The sequence below is a fragment of the Myotis myotis genome, unplaced genomic scaffold, assembly GCF_014108235.1.
Source record: "Myotis myotis isolate mMyoMyo1 unplaced genomic scaffold, mMyoMyo1.p scaffold_m19_p_10, whole genome shotgun sequence".
Classification (NCBI taxonomy): Eukaryota; Metazoa; Chordata; class Mammalia; order Chiroptera; family Vespertilionidae; genus Myotis; species Myotis myotis.
The window spans coordinates 68,881,796-68,897,907 of record NW_023416314.1 but is presented as its reverse complement, the minus strand read 5'-3'; the positions used below and the strand labels follow the sequence as shown (position 1 = coordinate 68,897,907).

At 56.0% G+C, this 16,112-nt stretch overlaps 1 protein-coding gene across 1 annotated transcript in view; it reads right to left on the bottom strand.

The window, feature by feature from the left end:
• Positions 1-419: 419 nt before the first annotated feature.
• ALX4 (ALX homeobox 4) overlaps positions 420-16,112 on the bottom strand; it is a 33,359-nt gene continuing 17,666 nt past the window's right edge. The window contains exons 2-4 of the mRNA XM_036323917.1: positions 8,152-8,462; positions 1,757-1,885; positions 420-746 (exon numbers count right to left, since the gene is read on the bottom strand). Coding sequence (XP_036179810.1) covers positions 420-746; positions 1,757-1,885; positions 8,152-8,462 — 767 coding nt within the window. The remainder of the gene's footprint in view (positions 747-1,756; positions 1,886-8,151; positions 8,463-16,112) is intronic.

The following is a 16,112-nucleotide window of genomic DNA, read 5'->3' as shown; positions in this document are numbered from 1 at the left end:
GGACCACACAGAAGGATGGACGGACGTGACTGCACTGTGGCTGCCACTGGGTCTTGGCGGGAATTTAAACTTGACGCAGTGGTCACACCAGGCGGGATGGAGGAGCCGGACTGGGGAGAGGGTCTTCAGCTTATAATGGATGCGAAGCCGCAACCCCGGCCTCGGCTTCCTCCGCTGCCCCTGGCCAGGAGCAGGGGTCTCGGCCTCGGTGCAGGGAGGGGCAGGGGCCTGCTGTCCCCTCCCTCCCAGCCGTCCGGGGCCTCCGACCTGGGGTGGCTGAAAGTGCTGAGGGTCAGGCCCCTGGCCCGGGCCAGGTTCCTAAGAGGAAAGTCGGGCGCGAGGCTGGGGGCCTGGGAAGCATGGGCGTGGCCAGTGCCCCGAGGTGGGGGAGGGTGCGGGATGGGGCGGGAGGGGCCCTGTCATGTGGCCCAGGAGATGGCCGCACTGTGCTCCTTGGCCTTCATGCGGAGGGCCGCGATGCTCGAGGTCTTGCGGTCCGGCTCCCCGTTGAGCTCGTAGCCGTTGAGGCCTGGGCTGAGGCCCGCTCCAAACAGGCCGCCCATGTGCGTCTGGCCCACGTGGCTGCCAGCCCCAGAGACACTCAGGAAGTCGGTGACGCCGCCGGCCCCGGAGCCAGGGGGGTGGGCGTGAGGGGACATGCAGGCTGGCACCGGGTCGCAGGGGACCACGCAGGCAGGCACTGGTGAGGCTGCCCCATTGTTGCCGATCCAGGACGGGTTCTGAATCTGGGGAGGAGGAGGGAGAGATGTCACCAGCTGCCTGGGGCGGGGGAGTACATAGGAGTACCCCCTGAGTGACCTCTCCCCACAATGACCTCTCCCCACTTAGGAGCCCAGCATCCTGATGAGCCGTTCTCGAGTGTTTGCTTGGGAGCCTCTCTAAGCATTAAGGTCCCCCAGGCGCCCCCAGAACAGCCTGGGCTGCATGCTTTGGCGGCTGTTCCCGGGGCCAGGCCTGCAGCAGACAGAAGTTCTGTCTGCTTCAAACTTCAGACTTCATCAGGGGTCCAGTGAGAGGCTGGGCCACAGCTAAGCCGATGGCAGCCCGCCTCAGCCGCTGCCTTCCTGAACGGAGACACAGCTGCGGACTTTGTCTCTCTGTCCGTGGGCCCCTTGAGGTCAGCGACTGGATTTACCTCCGGGTCCTCCCAGGCCAGGGCCTCCTAGGTACCCGATCAGTGGAGAGCTTGGTGTTGGGAACATGGGCTCTGGGCTGGGAGGCTGTGGTGTGGAGGGGGTGCGCGTGGGCAGTGGGGACCTACATCTCCCAGAAACCAAAGTCAGTGGCTGAGGATCTCAGAGCTGACGCCCTTGAGGTCTCAGAACTCAAACAGATATGCAGCCTCAGGAGGTGAGCGCAGCGACTGAGTGGGTGGAGCCAGCTGGGCACCCACATGTCCGGGGGGAAGGGGTGGAGGGTGCCCAGGCAGCGGTGGGGGCTGGGCTGGATGCAGCTGTGATCCCTCTCCTCTCCCCAGCTTCCACCTCCGGGCCCCACTCCCCTCTAAGCATTTATGGGAGGTGGCGCTGGGACTCAGCCAAGCCTGGGGCAACACTCATGTGGGACAGAAACGCTCTGGCCTCCCACGTTCTGGTGTAAAGGGCACACAGCTGCACTGGGCCTGAGGGACCTGGAAGCCATGAGCCCCATCTCAGGGGACCTGAGTCCTTCTCCGAAGTGCGGGTTCAGAGTTCGCGGGTGGGGGTCGGAGCGGGCAGCTGGGGCAGGGACTTACCTGGGCATAGTTCTCAGCGCGGGTGAGGAGGGGCAGCTCGTAGGCCGTGGAGAAGTGGGTTCGAACCTGCTGCATCTGCCCAAAACGCTCCCTCTTCCGCCACTTAGCCCTCCGGTTCTGGAACCAGACCTGCAGGGCAGAGCGGGTGTCGTAGGGTCAGAGGCCTAGCCCTTAGCAGTGACCGTGAGCCCAGCAGGCCATGGGGCTGCCGGGAAGCGCTGCTTCAGTGTGCATCCCCAAGGGCTTACCATCTAGAATGATCGAAGCTGAGAGTCAAGGAGGCAGCTTGTTTACCCCCAACCAACCATGGGCGTGACCCTGGCCCGGAACTTCATTTTTGCTACATTTCAGGATCTAGAGCAAGCAAGTGTCACACACACGAAACGTGTCTCGGTCATGAGCATTTATGGGGAGGTGTGGCTCAATCTGCCGTGGAAAAGCTGATAAAAGTACGAATCCCCCTCCAGAAAATGGTCCTGCTTAGACCACCACACACGTGGTTTTCTGAACAGCCTGTGGCTCCCTGTGGCCTACCAGCCAGATGCAGCCCCCTCCTGACTCCGCCTCCGTCATTCTTGTGGGAAACAGCCTCCCAGCTCTGAAACCCCCATGTTAAAGGGCCTGTGGATTACAGGGCTCAGCTGGTCAGGGACGGCTTCTTGGAGGGGAGGGCTGGAGCGGGGCCTTGAGTGCTGGCTAGTGGGAGGAGAGTCCAGGCCTGAGTTTAGAGACACCAGGCAGGCTGCCCTGTTTGGGGAGTGGTGGGAGAAAAGAACCAGGAAGCAGAAGTCAGACTGGGGGGGCTTCGGGTGCCAAGTGGAGGGGTTTGCCCTGGTGCTGTCAGCAGAGGCAGACGCGGCCATTGTAAGCTCTCACTCAGAAGGGGGGCCTGATGTGAGGAGGGCCGGCTGGCACTGAGCATGGGTGGTGGAACGCTGGCCTGACAGGGGCCTAGGAGGAGGGTGGTCTCCGAGGCAGGTGAAGGGGCTGGAACCTCTGGCGGTGGCTGGGGCACTCCTGGCAGCTGAGAACTTTCCCAAGGCTCATGGGCAAGAGCTCACCTCGGGGCCTGTGACCCCTGCCTGGCTTGGAGTCACCAGGTGGAAGAGGGGGTGAGGAGGGATCCGCTTCCAGACCAGGGATGGCCTGGGGCCGAGTCAGAGGCGGTAGATGGGCTCCCAAGGGGCAGTCTGTACAGCAAGCACATCAAACTCAAATAAATGAGGCATGCAGCCTGCAGGCTGCAAGTTTGACATGCTTGCTGTACAGGCTTGCAGTGTCGCCCGGGAATGGGGTGCCCACTGGAGCGCTGGCACTGCCAACAGCCTCCGTTTCCGCATCTGGAAAATGGGCCAATATCTGTATTGACATCTCCCAGGGGTGATGCCTCATACGTGAGACAGATGGGAAACTCTGTCCATTTTTTGAGTGCTCCACATTTGCTTATTTATAGTTCCTGACCTTTCTTAGTCTTTCGCTAGAGAAAAGGCTCAAGAAAGATGGAGTATATGTATCTCATGTGAGAGTGGGAAGGGTGGGGTGAGGAGGTAGTGTGCGCTGCACCTCCCTTCCCCCCAGTTCCAAGTGTGCATGTGCACAAGTATACACACACGCACCATGCGCGCACACACACACGCACACGTATGCACATGCACATGTGCATGTACACACACACGCCTGCCGACGTCTCTTTCAGTCACTCCTTTCCCCCTCTTGACTGGTACAGGAGAAGCTGTCTTCCTGTGTCCTCCCTGGAGACCGGCCCTCTCCTGGGCTTGGGGTCTCAGCCCTGCCCCAGAGCCTGCTGGGAGCCAAGGGCGGGTCAGATCTCCTCTCTGCGCCACTGAAACGGGATCCCCCTTTATCAGCGGCCTGGAATGGGGGGCTGGGGGCAGGATGAGCGAGTGCATCAGAGGAGCTTGTTTTCATTTCATGTTTAATTTCCTGCAGGCTTAGCCCCGTCTTTCCGCTCCTTCCGCCACCTCTCGGGGCTTTCTGTGGGGGGAGCCAGGGGGAGGGGAGAAGCCCACTGGAGGCATCAAGATATATGGCTCCGTTCTTTCGTTGGGGGCGGGGAGAAGGCAAGAAGAGGTTTAGTTGCCGCCGCTGGGGTTTCCCGGAGTCTGAGGACTCGGGTCTCTGTGTGGGGACGCAGAGGGAGAGGTGCTGGTGAAGCCTCAGCAGGCCTGGATGGGCTGGGAGGGACGCGGAGCGAGGAGGGAGGAGGCCAGTGTCCCTAAAGGAGCCTGGGATTGAGGGGAGGAGCAGAGTGTTGGGGGATGGAATGTGGGGGAGCTGAGTGTGGGGGAGGAAGAGGCCGGGAGAGGGGAGACCTGGTTATCGGGGAAGATAGATGAGCAGGCGAGGGAGAGGCAGCAGAGAGAGCACTGGCTTGGGGAGGGGAGGGGATCGGGGTCAGGCTGAGGGCTGGAGATGGAGATGGTGGGAGGTGGCCGGCTGTGGGGGAGCAGACTGCTGGGAGCAGACCTGCCACCTCCCCCTGCAATTCCTTCCTCCCTGGGCCCCACCCCGTGCGCGCGAGGCTGGAGCTTTCTGCCCAGATCGGGGCTTAAGCTAAGTTAGCCTCTCTGGTCTGCAACCTCCTCACACATAAATGGGGTGGTGGCGGAGCATCCTCACGGGCCCCTCCTGTGCAGACATTCGTGGGTCCTGAGGCTCTGTGTCCTTCTATTTCTGACCCCTAGAGCCTGGCGCTCTGAGAGCCACACGCCCCGCCCCCCCTCCCCCCCCATTCTCTGTGCCCCAGGGTGTCTCCATTGCACACCACCAGGAGAGCAGGCGACAAGGTTCTGTGTGTCTCACCCCAGGACCACCCCATTCCCAGGCCCCCCAGCATGGGCCCACTCGGCACAGACCTCTCCCCAAGGAACCAACCTTCTTGGCAGAGGCCTTGCTAACCGCAGCCCATCTGGGGCCCTGGCGGGGTGGCCCAGGGCGGGGAAGGCCTCTGTCTTATTGTCTTCAGACACCAGCTGTGCAGCTTGGAATCCCAGACACAGAGAGCGGCCCCTGCAGCCCCCTGGAGCAGGGCCAAACCCCGGCTTCTTCCCAGGAAGGGTCCATCTCGGCACCCCCATCACCTCCTCCTGTCCCACCACCACTCTGCCCCAGGCACCTGGCTTCCCACCAGCTGGCTGTGGGCCCCAAACAGACTGAGCGGAGGCAGGCAGGGGGTTCCATCACCATCCCCCCTGCCCCCAGGGCACTGCCAGGCTCGGGGCTCAACCCAGAGGTCTGACGCACATGAACATCCCACCCACCCTGCGGCCTTTATACAAAGACGTCTCGGAACAACCTGGCCCGTGTCCTAGTGCAGCAAACTAAGGCAAAATAGGCCCTGGGAGTCTCAGGTCCTAGTCTCAACACTGCCACCGCGTCGCGTTCCTGCGTCCCCTGATCACAGGCAGTCACTCCCCTGCTGGCCTCTTGTTCCTTGTTATCAAATGAGAGGACCAGGTGGTCCTCTCCAGCACTAATAGCCTATAATTCTATGATCGCCCCCTTAGATCAGAAAACATGCAACACTTCAGAGTTTCCCTTTCTGCCTTGGCTGCCAGGAAGCTCAGAGGCGAACTTTGTGCTCAGCGGCAACTATGATCCTAAGCCTAGATTTTTGACGTAATTACCTTCCCATTTTATGAAATTGTTCTTAGGTGAAAATAATAAATCTTCAATTATAAGCTACCTCAATTCCTTTTTGGGGGCAGGCATAGATGTGTGTGTGTGTGTGTGTGTGTGCGCGCGCGCAGAAAGAACACTATTTTAGCTGGATGGTGGTGACCAAAAAATGTTAGGCGTGCCCCAGTGTCATTTCCATGTTTTGTACTGGAAGGGCCATCCTTCTTTCAATACTAAGTGAATTCTACCCCTGGGTACTCCCATCCATTGTTAGGAACACATACAGCACACATATATGTACACACATCCTACACAGAAAATGAACCGGTTAATCCCACACCAACACAGCACCTACAGGAATGTCCCACATCCAGCCCACCCCTTCTCCACTCCTGCCAAATCCATTGGCTGAGCTGAGGCCAGATTCTGGGGTTCCTGTCCAGACTCTGAGCACGTGAGGTCATGTGGTTGGTTATCCCTGGACAGTGGGTGTGAGAGGGCTTTTGGAATCCCAGTAAAGCCGGCCCTGTCTTCCTTCCCCAAACATTCACTTGGGGCCAGAGCGAACAACAGACAGCCTGCCCTCGGGAACTTAAGGCTTAAACAACCCCACTGTTCACAATCACTGTGGTACAGAACCACTTCTGGATGGCTACGTATTTACTGAAACTGCCAGTCCTTTTCCACATTAGCCATCGTACATAACGATTCTGGACTAAATGACAAATGCCTGTCCCTCCACAAGGTAAGACTGATGAAGCCTGTATTGCCTTAGAAGAGCTCTGCTAAGACTCCTTAGTGAACTAATGCAACAGGGGGCGCCCTTGGGTCTGCTGAGTAAGGAAGGGTTCTTTGTCCCAGCACTGAAAGTCCTTCTGAGCTGAGCTGAGCTGTGCTGCTAAAAAAAAAAAAAAAAAAAAAAGCAAAAACAATTCCCTTTTCCTCAAGCTGTTGATTTCCCTAAGCACACTGAGGGGGAAACCTGCTATCTGACAACACCTTATTTGCTATTTCTAACAAGCTCTGGGGTGGGAAGCAGGCTGAGCATGATACTCACTCTGTGTGAAGCTGACGCCTGAGCTTTAGTGTCTAAGTGTTGTCACCTGGTTGGGGTACTCAGAGGTCTTGGCTTCCCGTCTGGTTCTTTCTTTGCTGTAATTTCATGCAGGGAGGCAGGGACACCCTCTCTGGACAAATGAGGCCCACTGGTCCACAAATATTTACTTTTTGCCTTTGTTTCTCTGATTTTGGCCTTCTCTAGTTGGTAGGAATACAGGGATGAACAATCACACAGTGCTTGCCCTCAAAGGCTCATATTCTAGTGCAGCAGTTCTCTCGAACGACCCTTTCACGGGGGTCGCCTAAGACCATCGGAAAACACACATATAATTACATATTGTTTTTGTGATTAATCACTATGCTTTAATTATGTTCAATTTGTAAAATGAAAATACATCCTGCATATCAGGTATTTACAATATGATTCATAACAGTAGCAAAATTACAGTTATGAGGTAGCAACGAAAATAATTTTATGGTTGGGGGTCACCACAACATGAGGAACTGTATTAAAGGGTCGTGGCATTAGGAAGGTTGAGAACCACTGTTCTAGTGGGAGGAGACAAACATAAAATAATTTAAGCCAGTAATTTCTACAAAGAAGATAAAATAGGATAATGTGGCAGTAAGCAACCTTGTTTGGTTGTGTTGTGTTGTGTTGTGTTGAGTTGACTTGGTTTGGGTTGAGTTGCATTGTGTTGATTAAGTTGGATTGTACTGAATTGAGTTGTGTTGGATTTTGTTGGGTTGGGATAGGTTGAGTTGTGTTGCATTGTGTTGGTTTGGGTTGAGTTGGGTTGTACTGGATTAAGCTGTGCTGGATTTTGTTGTGTTGTGTTGTGTTGAGTTGTGTTGGGTGGTATTGTGTTGAGTTGTGTTGTGTTTTGTTGGTTTGGGTTGAGTTGGGTTGTATTGGATTGAGCTGTGCTGGATTTTGTTGTGTTGTGTTGTGTTGTGTTGAGTTGTGTTGGGTGGTATTGTGTTGAGTTGTGTTGTTTTTTGTTGGTTTGGGTTGAGTTGGGTTGTATTGGATTGAGCTGTGCTGGATTTTGTTGTGTTGTGTTGTGTTGAGTTGTGTTGGGTGGTATTGTGTTGAGTTGTGTTGTGTTTTGTTGGTTTGAGTTGAGTTGGGTTGTATTGGATTGAGCTGTGCTGGATGTTGTTGTGTTGTGTTGGGCGGTGGAGAGGGCCACTGCTATCACCATAATGGTCAAGAAGATTTCTCAAAAGAGGCGTATACAGTGGGACCTGAAAGACAGAGAAGTAGGTGGCCGTCCTGGGCAGAAGGAAGAGCTGGATTGTTCTCGGTCTCTGCCCACGGGGCTGCTGTGATGTCTAAGTTTACCCTGTTTCCTTCCTAAGAGACAGTCTTCCATAGCAGAGACTAGTCATTTACTCCTTTATGAAACCACGTAGACTCTCATACCACTTAGAGCCTAAATAGAGATAACAGGCTTCCTGCGTCCCTGCAGGGCCCTGCTTCTCCCACTCCTGCTCCAACCAGAGGGAGAGGCCAATGTTAAAGTGGACAAAAGCAGACTTGGAGCAGGGGCCGGAGGGGCGGGCTGGGAGCCTCTGGGGCTCTCCTTGGACGAGGAGAAGACAGGGTAGTTGAGAGGCAGTCCGTCAGTCTCAGCTCCAGCCACCAGCCCAAGGGCAGGCCCTGCTCTCCCACCCCACCCAGGCACCTCACTGACCTGCACGCGGGCCTCGGTGAGGTCCGTCCGCATGGCCAGCTGCTCCCGCGCGTACACGTCGGGGTAGTGGGTCTTCTGGAAGACCTTCTCCAGCTCCTCCAGCTGGTAGCTGGTGAAGGTGGTTCGGTTCCGCCGCTTCTTGCCCTTGTTGCTCTCCGACTCAGCCTTCTCCAGCGGGCTGGGGAGGTCGGCGCTGGCCCGGTCCTGGGGCCCCTTCACCCCAGCCTCCTTCACACTGAGGTAGCTGCTGTCCATCCCCACGGGGTCAGAGTCGGGCGGCAACTCTGGCTCACTCAGGGAGCTCTCTTTGGCTGAGGGGGAAGGAAACAAGGTCAGAAACCAGTGGCTGAATCAAGAAAGAGAGGAGGGAGGGACAGGGGTGCCATCCCCTGCCTTGTCTCATTGGATGTGAGGTCGGGAGGCCTGGGTTCTGATCTTGGCTTGCCATTACCATGCTGGGTGACCTTGGGCAAGTTCCTTTCCCTCTCTGAGACTTTATCCTCATCTCAAAATGGTCCCCTTTCAGCATCAATGTTATGTGACTCTGGATCAGTCAATTATGGCCTCTATGACCTTTAATTCCCACCCTACTGAGCCCAGTCTCCTCCCTCTAGAAGGCCCCCCTTTGCCAGAACTTCTCCTTTGGGCATGGAGGATGTGTCAGTGCCTTGGACCCCTGAGATGGAAGGGAAAACTCATTCAGCGGTCATTTCTGGCTCAACTGAGCTTGGGGTGAGGAGGAGAGGCCAACATCAAGGCAGGCAGAAATGCCCTTCTTTTCCCGGCCTGGTCCTTTTGGAGGTTCAGCAGGAATTGCGGAGATTCCTCTCCAAAAATCCGCATCCCCTTGCCCTCCACACTGGTCTCACCAATTGGCCAAGCAGCGTCCTGCCCCCTCCAGGTGAGCCCTGGTAGATTTACATAAAGCTGGAGGCCCAGGCCCACAGCCACTGCTGTCTGTCTGTCAGAATGGGGCTCTGGCCACCGGTTCTTGGAAGCTGGAAAGGACCAGTCAACCCATGCAGGTCAAGGATGAGGAGGCAGAGGCCGGGGTGGGAGGGTGGGGTGGGGAGTAGCTTGTCTGCATCCAAAGAGCCAGTTAGCAGCTGGGCAGACACAGGGGCCTCAGGGGTTGGAGCGAGGGCTCTGGAGCCCAACCCTCAGTATGAATCCCACAGGGATGACTCTCCAGCTGTGTGCTTTGGACACTTCACCGAGCCTCTTTGTGCCTCAGTTTCCTCCTCTGTAAAATGGGGCTGAAGATGCCAGGAGGATAGGTATCCTCACAGGGTAGTTGCCGGATTAAAGAGGCCACCATTTAAAGCACGCGGCACAGAACCGGCTGCGAACGCTTCTGCCAGTGTCCTTACTCCCAGTGCGGTCTGGGCTTGCAAACAGCAGAGGACTGACCCTGGAGAAGTCCTCCCAGTGGGCAGACCCTCACTGGAGCCCCTGAGTGCGTCAGCACGCGCGGCACCGTGGGGAGGGAGCGGGATGGCGTCTGCAGACAGGGGTGTGAGCCCCTCTCGGAGCCGCAGTCCCGGTCCGTAACTCTGTGCAGTTAGATAGCGTAACAGATTAATGAGGCACATGTGTGCAGCGTCTGACAAGACCTTTCACACACAAGCTCTGATCGCCACAAGCATGAGGGTCACTCTGACCCTCGGTTTCCTCTTCTGGGACCAGGTCCAAGCAGTGGGCAGTACGTGTTGGGACGATGCCTCTGGCCCAGGTCTCCTGACCCTGCCCAGGTCCTGAGGCTCCAGGTTCACGCCAGGCTTTGTGGGTGCACTGGGGCTCTCCTCACGCCGGGGGAGCTTCGAGGGACATGTCGTCTGTCATTCTCACCTCCCTCTCCAAGGCACTGAAGACCAGGGGGTGGAGGTGAGGGAGCCTGGAAGCTGCTCCAGGAAGACATTTCGGGGTCACGGCCAGCGCTGACGCCACCAGGGGGTGGGCCGGCCCACGGGATCACACGTGGCACCATGTGAGCCCGGCACACACTGCCAGGCCTCAGTGACAGCTTCATGTGAACTGCAGCTGGCAGCTGGGCCAAGAGCTTTCAGCAAAGATATTTATCTTCCTGGCAGACAAATACATTTTATATTTTGGGGTTTTTTTTTTAAAGAGAAGAATTCCCACTCAGCCTCACCAAAAATAAACATCTCTGTTATGCAACTTCCTGTAGGCTAGACTGGCAGGGGCAGCCCCTAGCCCTCCTTCCCTCGCCCTGCTCCCTGGGCCCCATCCTGGGACCCCATGGACCCTTAGAGCGCCCTCTGGCCCCAGGGCTAGGGTTGGGACCGCCCCGCACAGCCTCATGGGCTGAGCAGAAGGAACTCCATGTTATAGAAATGGAGGGTTGGTAGGCACCTGCCCAAAGTCCTGGTTTTAACTGGGGGGAATGTGTGCTCACCCTCTCGGCTCCTGGGGCCTTCCCTGAGGAGAGCGTAGGGGCAGTGGAACCCCGGGCCTCCCACAGCCAAGGAGCCCTGCTCAGCTTGTCCTGGGGCAGAAGGGCCGCCTAAGGATGAGGGAGCAAGGATGAGGCCTCTGAGAGAAACCCCTCCGCGCTGTGCTGGGCTGGGCTTAGCTGGGGGGAGGCGGCAGAACAGCCAGTCTTCTGGGTGAGGAGTCAGAGCTCAGTTTCCCCACCTCCAGCCACCCGCTGAGAGGGAGCGAGGGGCGGAGAGGGGGAGACAGCACTGTCTGTGTGCAGACACCACACCAAGGGCTGGGAGGTCTGCGCTCCACCCCAGTCCCAGCCCCGTCTGCCCATGACTTCATGGGGACTTGTTTCATATCAGTCTCGTCTGCAGATGGGGCAGGCATGCCCCCTCGGGAGTGGGGGGAGCAGGGAGAGGGGGTGTCACGCCTCAGTGGGGTGGAGAATCCTTCCCACCCTGGGACTATGGACCTTCCCCTTGGGATCTGGATGGGGAGGGGGGTGTGGTAGGCATGTCTGTGTCCAGGCAAATGTCAGCTGACTTGAAAGGCCAGGAGATGCCGGGACTCTGGCAAGTTGGTGCTTCCGGTGCTCAAAGAGGAAGAAGAGCCTCCCAATCTCAGTCCTGATGGGTGGTCGCCTTGCTTTCCGTCCTTAGACAGCAAAGGAGCTTTCCCCGAGCTTCTGTGGCCACCCAGCTGGGAGCATGAGAAGCCAAGGCCTCTCCGGTCCTCGGTCCAAATGTCCCAGACTCGGGGCATCTAGCTCAGCCTCCTTCCACCCCCAGCATCTCCACCAGGTGCTGCTGCCCTGGCTTTGGTGACAGAGAGCTCACTGCCCCCAGGGCAGCTGGACACCCGTCCTGAGGTCCAGCCCCTGTCTGTCTCCTGTAGATCTGGCGCATTGGTCCTGGTTCTACACCTCCAGGCTTCCCCAGGACAGCCCTGTGGGCACTGAGAGCCGGCTGCCCCTCCTCCAAGTCTTCCAGCTCCTGACTGTAAAGGTTCAGTTCCCGACGCTGCTCCTCAGGTGGCCCTGAGAGTATGGAGCCTGAGATGGGCAGATGCCAGGGATGGTGCCAGCAAATTGTTCTCTGACTAGATGATCCCACGGGGCTGGTGGAATCGGCATGGCATCCTGAGGCCTGGGTGCCCTTCTCAGTGAGGTGGCCCTGAAAACAGAGCTCCTGCAACTCCCCCGTCTCCCGGGGGGCCCGGAGGCCGAGGCTCAGAGACGGACTTAGGCGTTTCAATGTCCAGGAACCCCAGCCGGGCATCTGCCAGGAGCGGCTCCGCACCCACCGTGCTGCTGTGGCGGGTGGAGAAAAGTCCCTGGGAGTCCGCCCGCTGGCCAGGCTGCAGGGCCGCCGCCTTCAGGACGATGGCACCCGGCACCGGCACGAGGCCGAGGAGCCGCAAGCCCTACCCGGGGCCAGGTCACCGGCCTGCAGTTGGGCGCCTCCCCAGCCCTCCCTGAGGCAGGTCTTCGAAGGGCGCTGTGCTGACACCCCATCCACGGTGGGCTTTGCCCGGCCTTGGGGCCCAATACATTGAAATCCTGATCTGCATCTTCCCTGTGGAATGTCCCGATGTGGAAATGACCCCCAGGCCACCCAGGAGAATCACTAAGGTGGTTAAGACGGAGTGTGAGCACCGCGGGCCCCACGGAAGGTGTGCAGGCCCTGGTGGCCATGGCGGTACCGCCTGCCCTGCAGACACTCCTAGGTAAATGCTACTTCCAGCGCCCGCTTCTGATGAAGTGGGAACTTTCGGTTCAAGGTTCTGTCCTTAATCCGCAGCCCCTAGGGCCCTGGGGCCTCTGCCTGAGCTCCTTCAGGCCGGAGCCTCTCCTGGGAGCCGCCTGGTCCACCGCCGGACCGTCCTGGCTGTGGGCTTTCTTCATCCCCTTACCCTCTGCCCACTTGTCCTGGTTCAACCCAGACGCGTCACTCTAATCTAGCCTGACCTTTGTCTGACGTGAAAGCCTTTGAGAGGTTTCCAAAGGTGACTGCAAATCTTTTTTATGATTATGATTTAAAAAGAATGTTTTACGACTGTGGTTTCAGGAGAAGGGACATCTGAACCCGTTTGGGGAGAGGGTGCCGGACGCCCCTGCGTGGTTCTCCTTCCGTGTGCCCGGGGTGCGCCCTCGGGCGTGTGGCACGGCCGCCGTGGTGAATGGGTGAGGACCTATGTGTACTTGCCTGCGGAGCGCGCGTGCTTGTGCGGGCAAGTGGGATGTGTGTGCTGTTGCGTGTGGGTGCGTGTAGGCAAACATCCTGCAAATACACATGGGTGGGTATGGACATGGGTGGTGTGTGTGTGTGTGTGTGTGTGTGTGTGTAGCTGTGCCCAGGCCCTGCATATGGAGTGTGTGCCTCAGAGGCCTGAGTAATTGTACCCTCCCTGGCTTTGATTACAGCTATTTTTCCTCCAAACATCTGCTTTGAGGGGACATGCCGCTCGTTCTGCTCCCTCTGCTCTCGGGTGAGCCGGCCTCACACCCCCTGTGGCAGAGTGCACAGCGCCGATGTAATCTCCTTAAACAAAACAGGCCAGCGTGAGCCCTTTCATGCTATTTAAAGGAGAGTGACTAAACCCACTGCTGTCCAAACAGTCGTGTGGGGGTGGGGTGGAGGTCAAAGGTTACCCATCGATCACGTCCCGGCCCACCTCCTCTGCCACCGCGCTCTGCCCGGAGCTCAGCTCCACGGCCCTAGTTTAGCTCCAGGCCCGGTAAGGAAGGCGGAAGGAGCGACATTTCAGCGAGCACGCGTGGAGCCTGTCCGTGTGCACCGATGGGGGCAGTGTCCGTGCCCCATGGAGCTGCCCGCCTGCAGAGGACCGTGGGCGGAGGCGCAGGTGCTCGGGCCGGCCCGCCACCAGGTGACGCCGCGCTCCTGGTCACCTACACGCACCAGCCCCAGCCCTAAACACGCTTCTCTGGACAAGGGCCGTCCGAGGAACTGTCACCAGCCACAGGGGCTAAGGACGCCAGAGGACTCAGGGCCAGGGGTCTCCTCGATGGGCCTGGAACAGTAAGAGGACGTTAGGGGAAGCTGGTGACACCTGAGTGAGCTGTGGAGTTCAGGTGACAGTGCTGTTTAAAGAAAACAGAAACAGTGGGCAGAGCACGTGAACAGACAGTCCATGAAGTGCAGACGAAAAGCCCCATTGAGGTGTCACTACACACCCACCGCAATGGAAATGCAAAACCTGACGATACCAAGTGTTGGCGAGGACACGGAGCAACTGGAACTCTCACGTCACTGGTGGGCACAGTGTGGCCGTGTCAGAGCCATACGCTGACCACACGACCCAGCAGTCTCACTGCCAGGCATTTGCCCGAAAGAAACGAAGACATTTTCGGTGGGCGGGAAGGGGGGGGCACCAAATCTGCAGGCAACGTTTAGAGCAGCTTTGCTCATAATCGCACCAAAACTGGAAACAACCTGAATGTGGATGGCTGAGCAAACTGTGGTGCAGCTATGGGATGGGGCACTGGTCAGGGATCAAAGGAACACGTGTTGATACAGGCCATGGCATGCCTGACTCGCAAAGGCAGGTTATGGTCTTTAAGAGAAGCCAGTCTCAAAATGAAGGCAATGTATCACTGTACTTATTGATCGTATGGCATTCAGGGGAGGCAACAGTGTTAGGACGAAGAACAGACCGCTGGTGGCCGGGGTCGAGGGAGGGGATGGGTTTGACCACAAAAGGTGACACTGGTGTGTGGACCCATCCGGTATCCCAATCTGTACAGGAATGTGTTAAAATTCATAAAACTTACACCTCCCCCCCAAATTTAAATTTTACAGTATCTTATTTTAAAAATAAAAGAGATGTGAGTAAAGAAAGTACAGAATTGTGTTTAAATATACTAAGGGAAACTAAGCAAGTAAAAAGTTTGTATGTCTTCACCCAGTAATCCCACCTCTAGGAATTTATCCTAGAGGAATGATTATGATGAACGCAAAGAATTAACTAGAGAGAAAGCTGATCATGGCATTATTATACAGAAACCCTGAAAATAACCGGGATGTCTGGGAAAGGACATTGGTTAAATTAAGGACGATGGTTCTATAAATGGAAGATCTTTCCCCTGCAGACTGTTTCTTTCTTGGCATTTGACACATATTATTACGTATTTACTAGTGTCAACATATGTGTAACTCCACCTGTTGAAAAAAATCGGCATTATTAACCGGTACACCTCGTATTTGTTTTTTTCCCCTTTGTTTATTGTCTCTCTGTCCCTTCCATAAAATAAGGGAGTATATCTGAATATATTTGTTTTGTTTACCTTCATTCTATTGCCTAGCATTGTGGCTGGCATGTAGGTGTTCACTAAACATTTGATGAACAAATGAAAGAAACCGACATTATAGAAGAATAGCATTTTAGTACTTGGAAAAATGTTCATAATATATTAGTAAATCTCATTTGAGAGATGGGGAAAGGGGGTGGGTGGGTGGAGTATCTGTCCTTAGAAAATACTAAAAGTTTCCAGAGGCAAGAACACAGGTATATGGGTTAATTTTGTTCCTTTTTTTGTTTGTTTCTGGTTTGAATTAATTTCTGTTTATCCTACCATGAACAGGAATTGCCTTTATCACTTTAAAATGCTATTTGAAAGCAGCCATCAGTGATGCCTGCTCTGGGTAGATGATGGGCACCGCTTGGGAGGAGGGGCATGAGCGCCACTTGGAATGGGGTGGAGGAAGGGGAGAAGCTTCAGAGAAAGCCCCCTTTTGCAGTGGGCACTGGCCACATCCTCACAAACTGGGCCCCTCTGTGACTCCGAGGCCTCTTGGATAACACACACACTCACACACACACACACTCACACACACTCACACACACACACTCACACACACTCATACACACAGACCCTATTTTCTGTAAGTCTCTTTTAACCTAAGACTATCCTGTACATCTTTCCATGCTGTTCTATATTCTTCCACCACATCATTTTTCATGGCCGCATAGTATTTCACCACGTAGACAAACTCTATTTTATCTTATCAATCCGCTGCTGCTAGGTTTCTGACTCTCTGAAATTATCGCAGGCCTGTAATGACCATCCTTATCATTAAAGCCCTCAGTACCCTCATGGTTTCCTTAGAAGCAGCTCCAAGCACTAGCAATACCGAGTTAAATCATGCACACACCTTCAGACCTAGGACGACACGGCCAAACTGTCTTCTAAAGACGTGCCCACTTCCTCAGTGACCAGCAGCGTGCCTGCTGCTGCAGGGCCATACTGTTTTTAAATCTTTGCCAGTGTGATGGATAAAAGCAAAATTGTGTTTGAATTCACGTCTGAAATAACCAGTGAAGTTAAACCTTTCATTTGCTGTGAACGGCCTCGGTTGGGTTTATTTTTGTGAATTGCTTCTATTGGGTTTCCAAGGTGGCCCTTCTCCCAACCTGACTCCAGGGTGGGCTCCCCTCTTCAGCACTGAATTCCCTGCCTTTGAGGCTGATTCATGGGGCTGCGCCCCCAGCAGACTCTC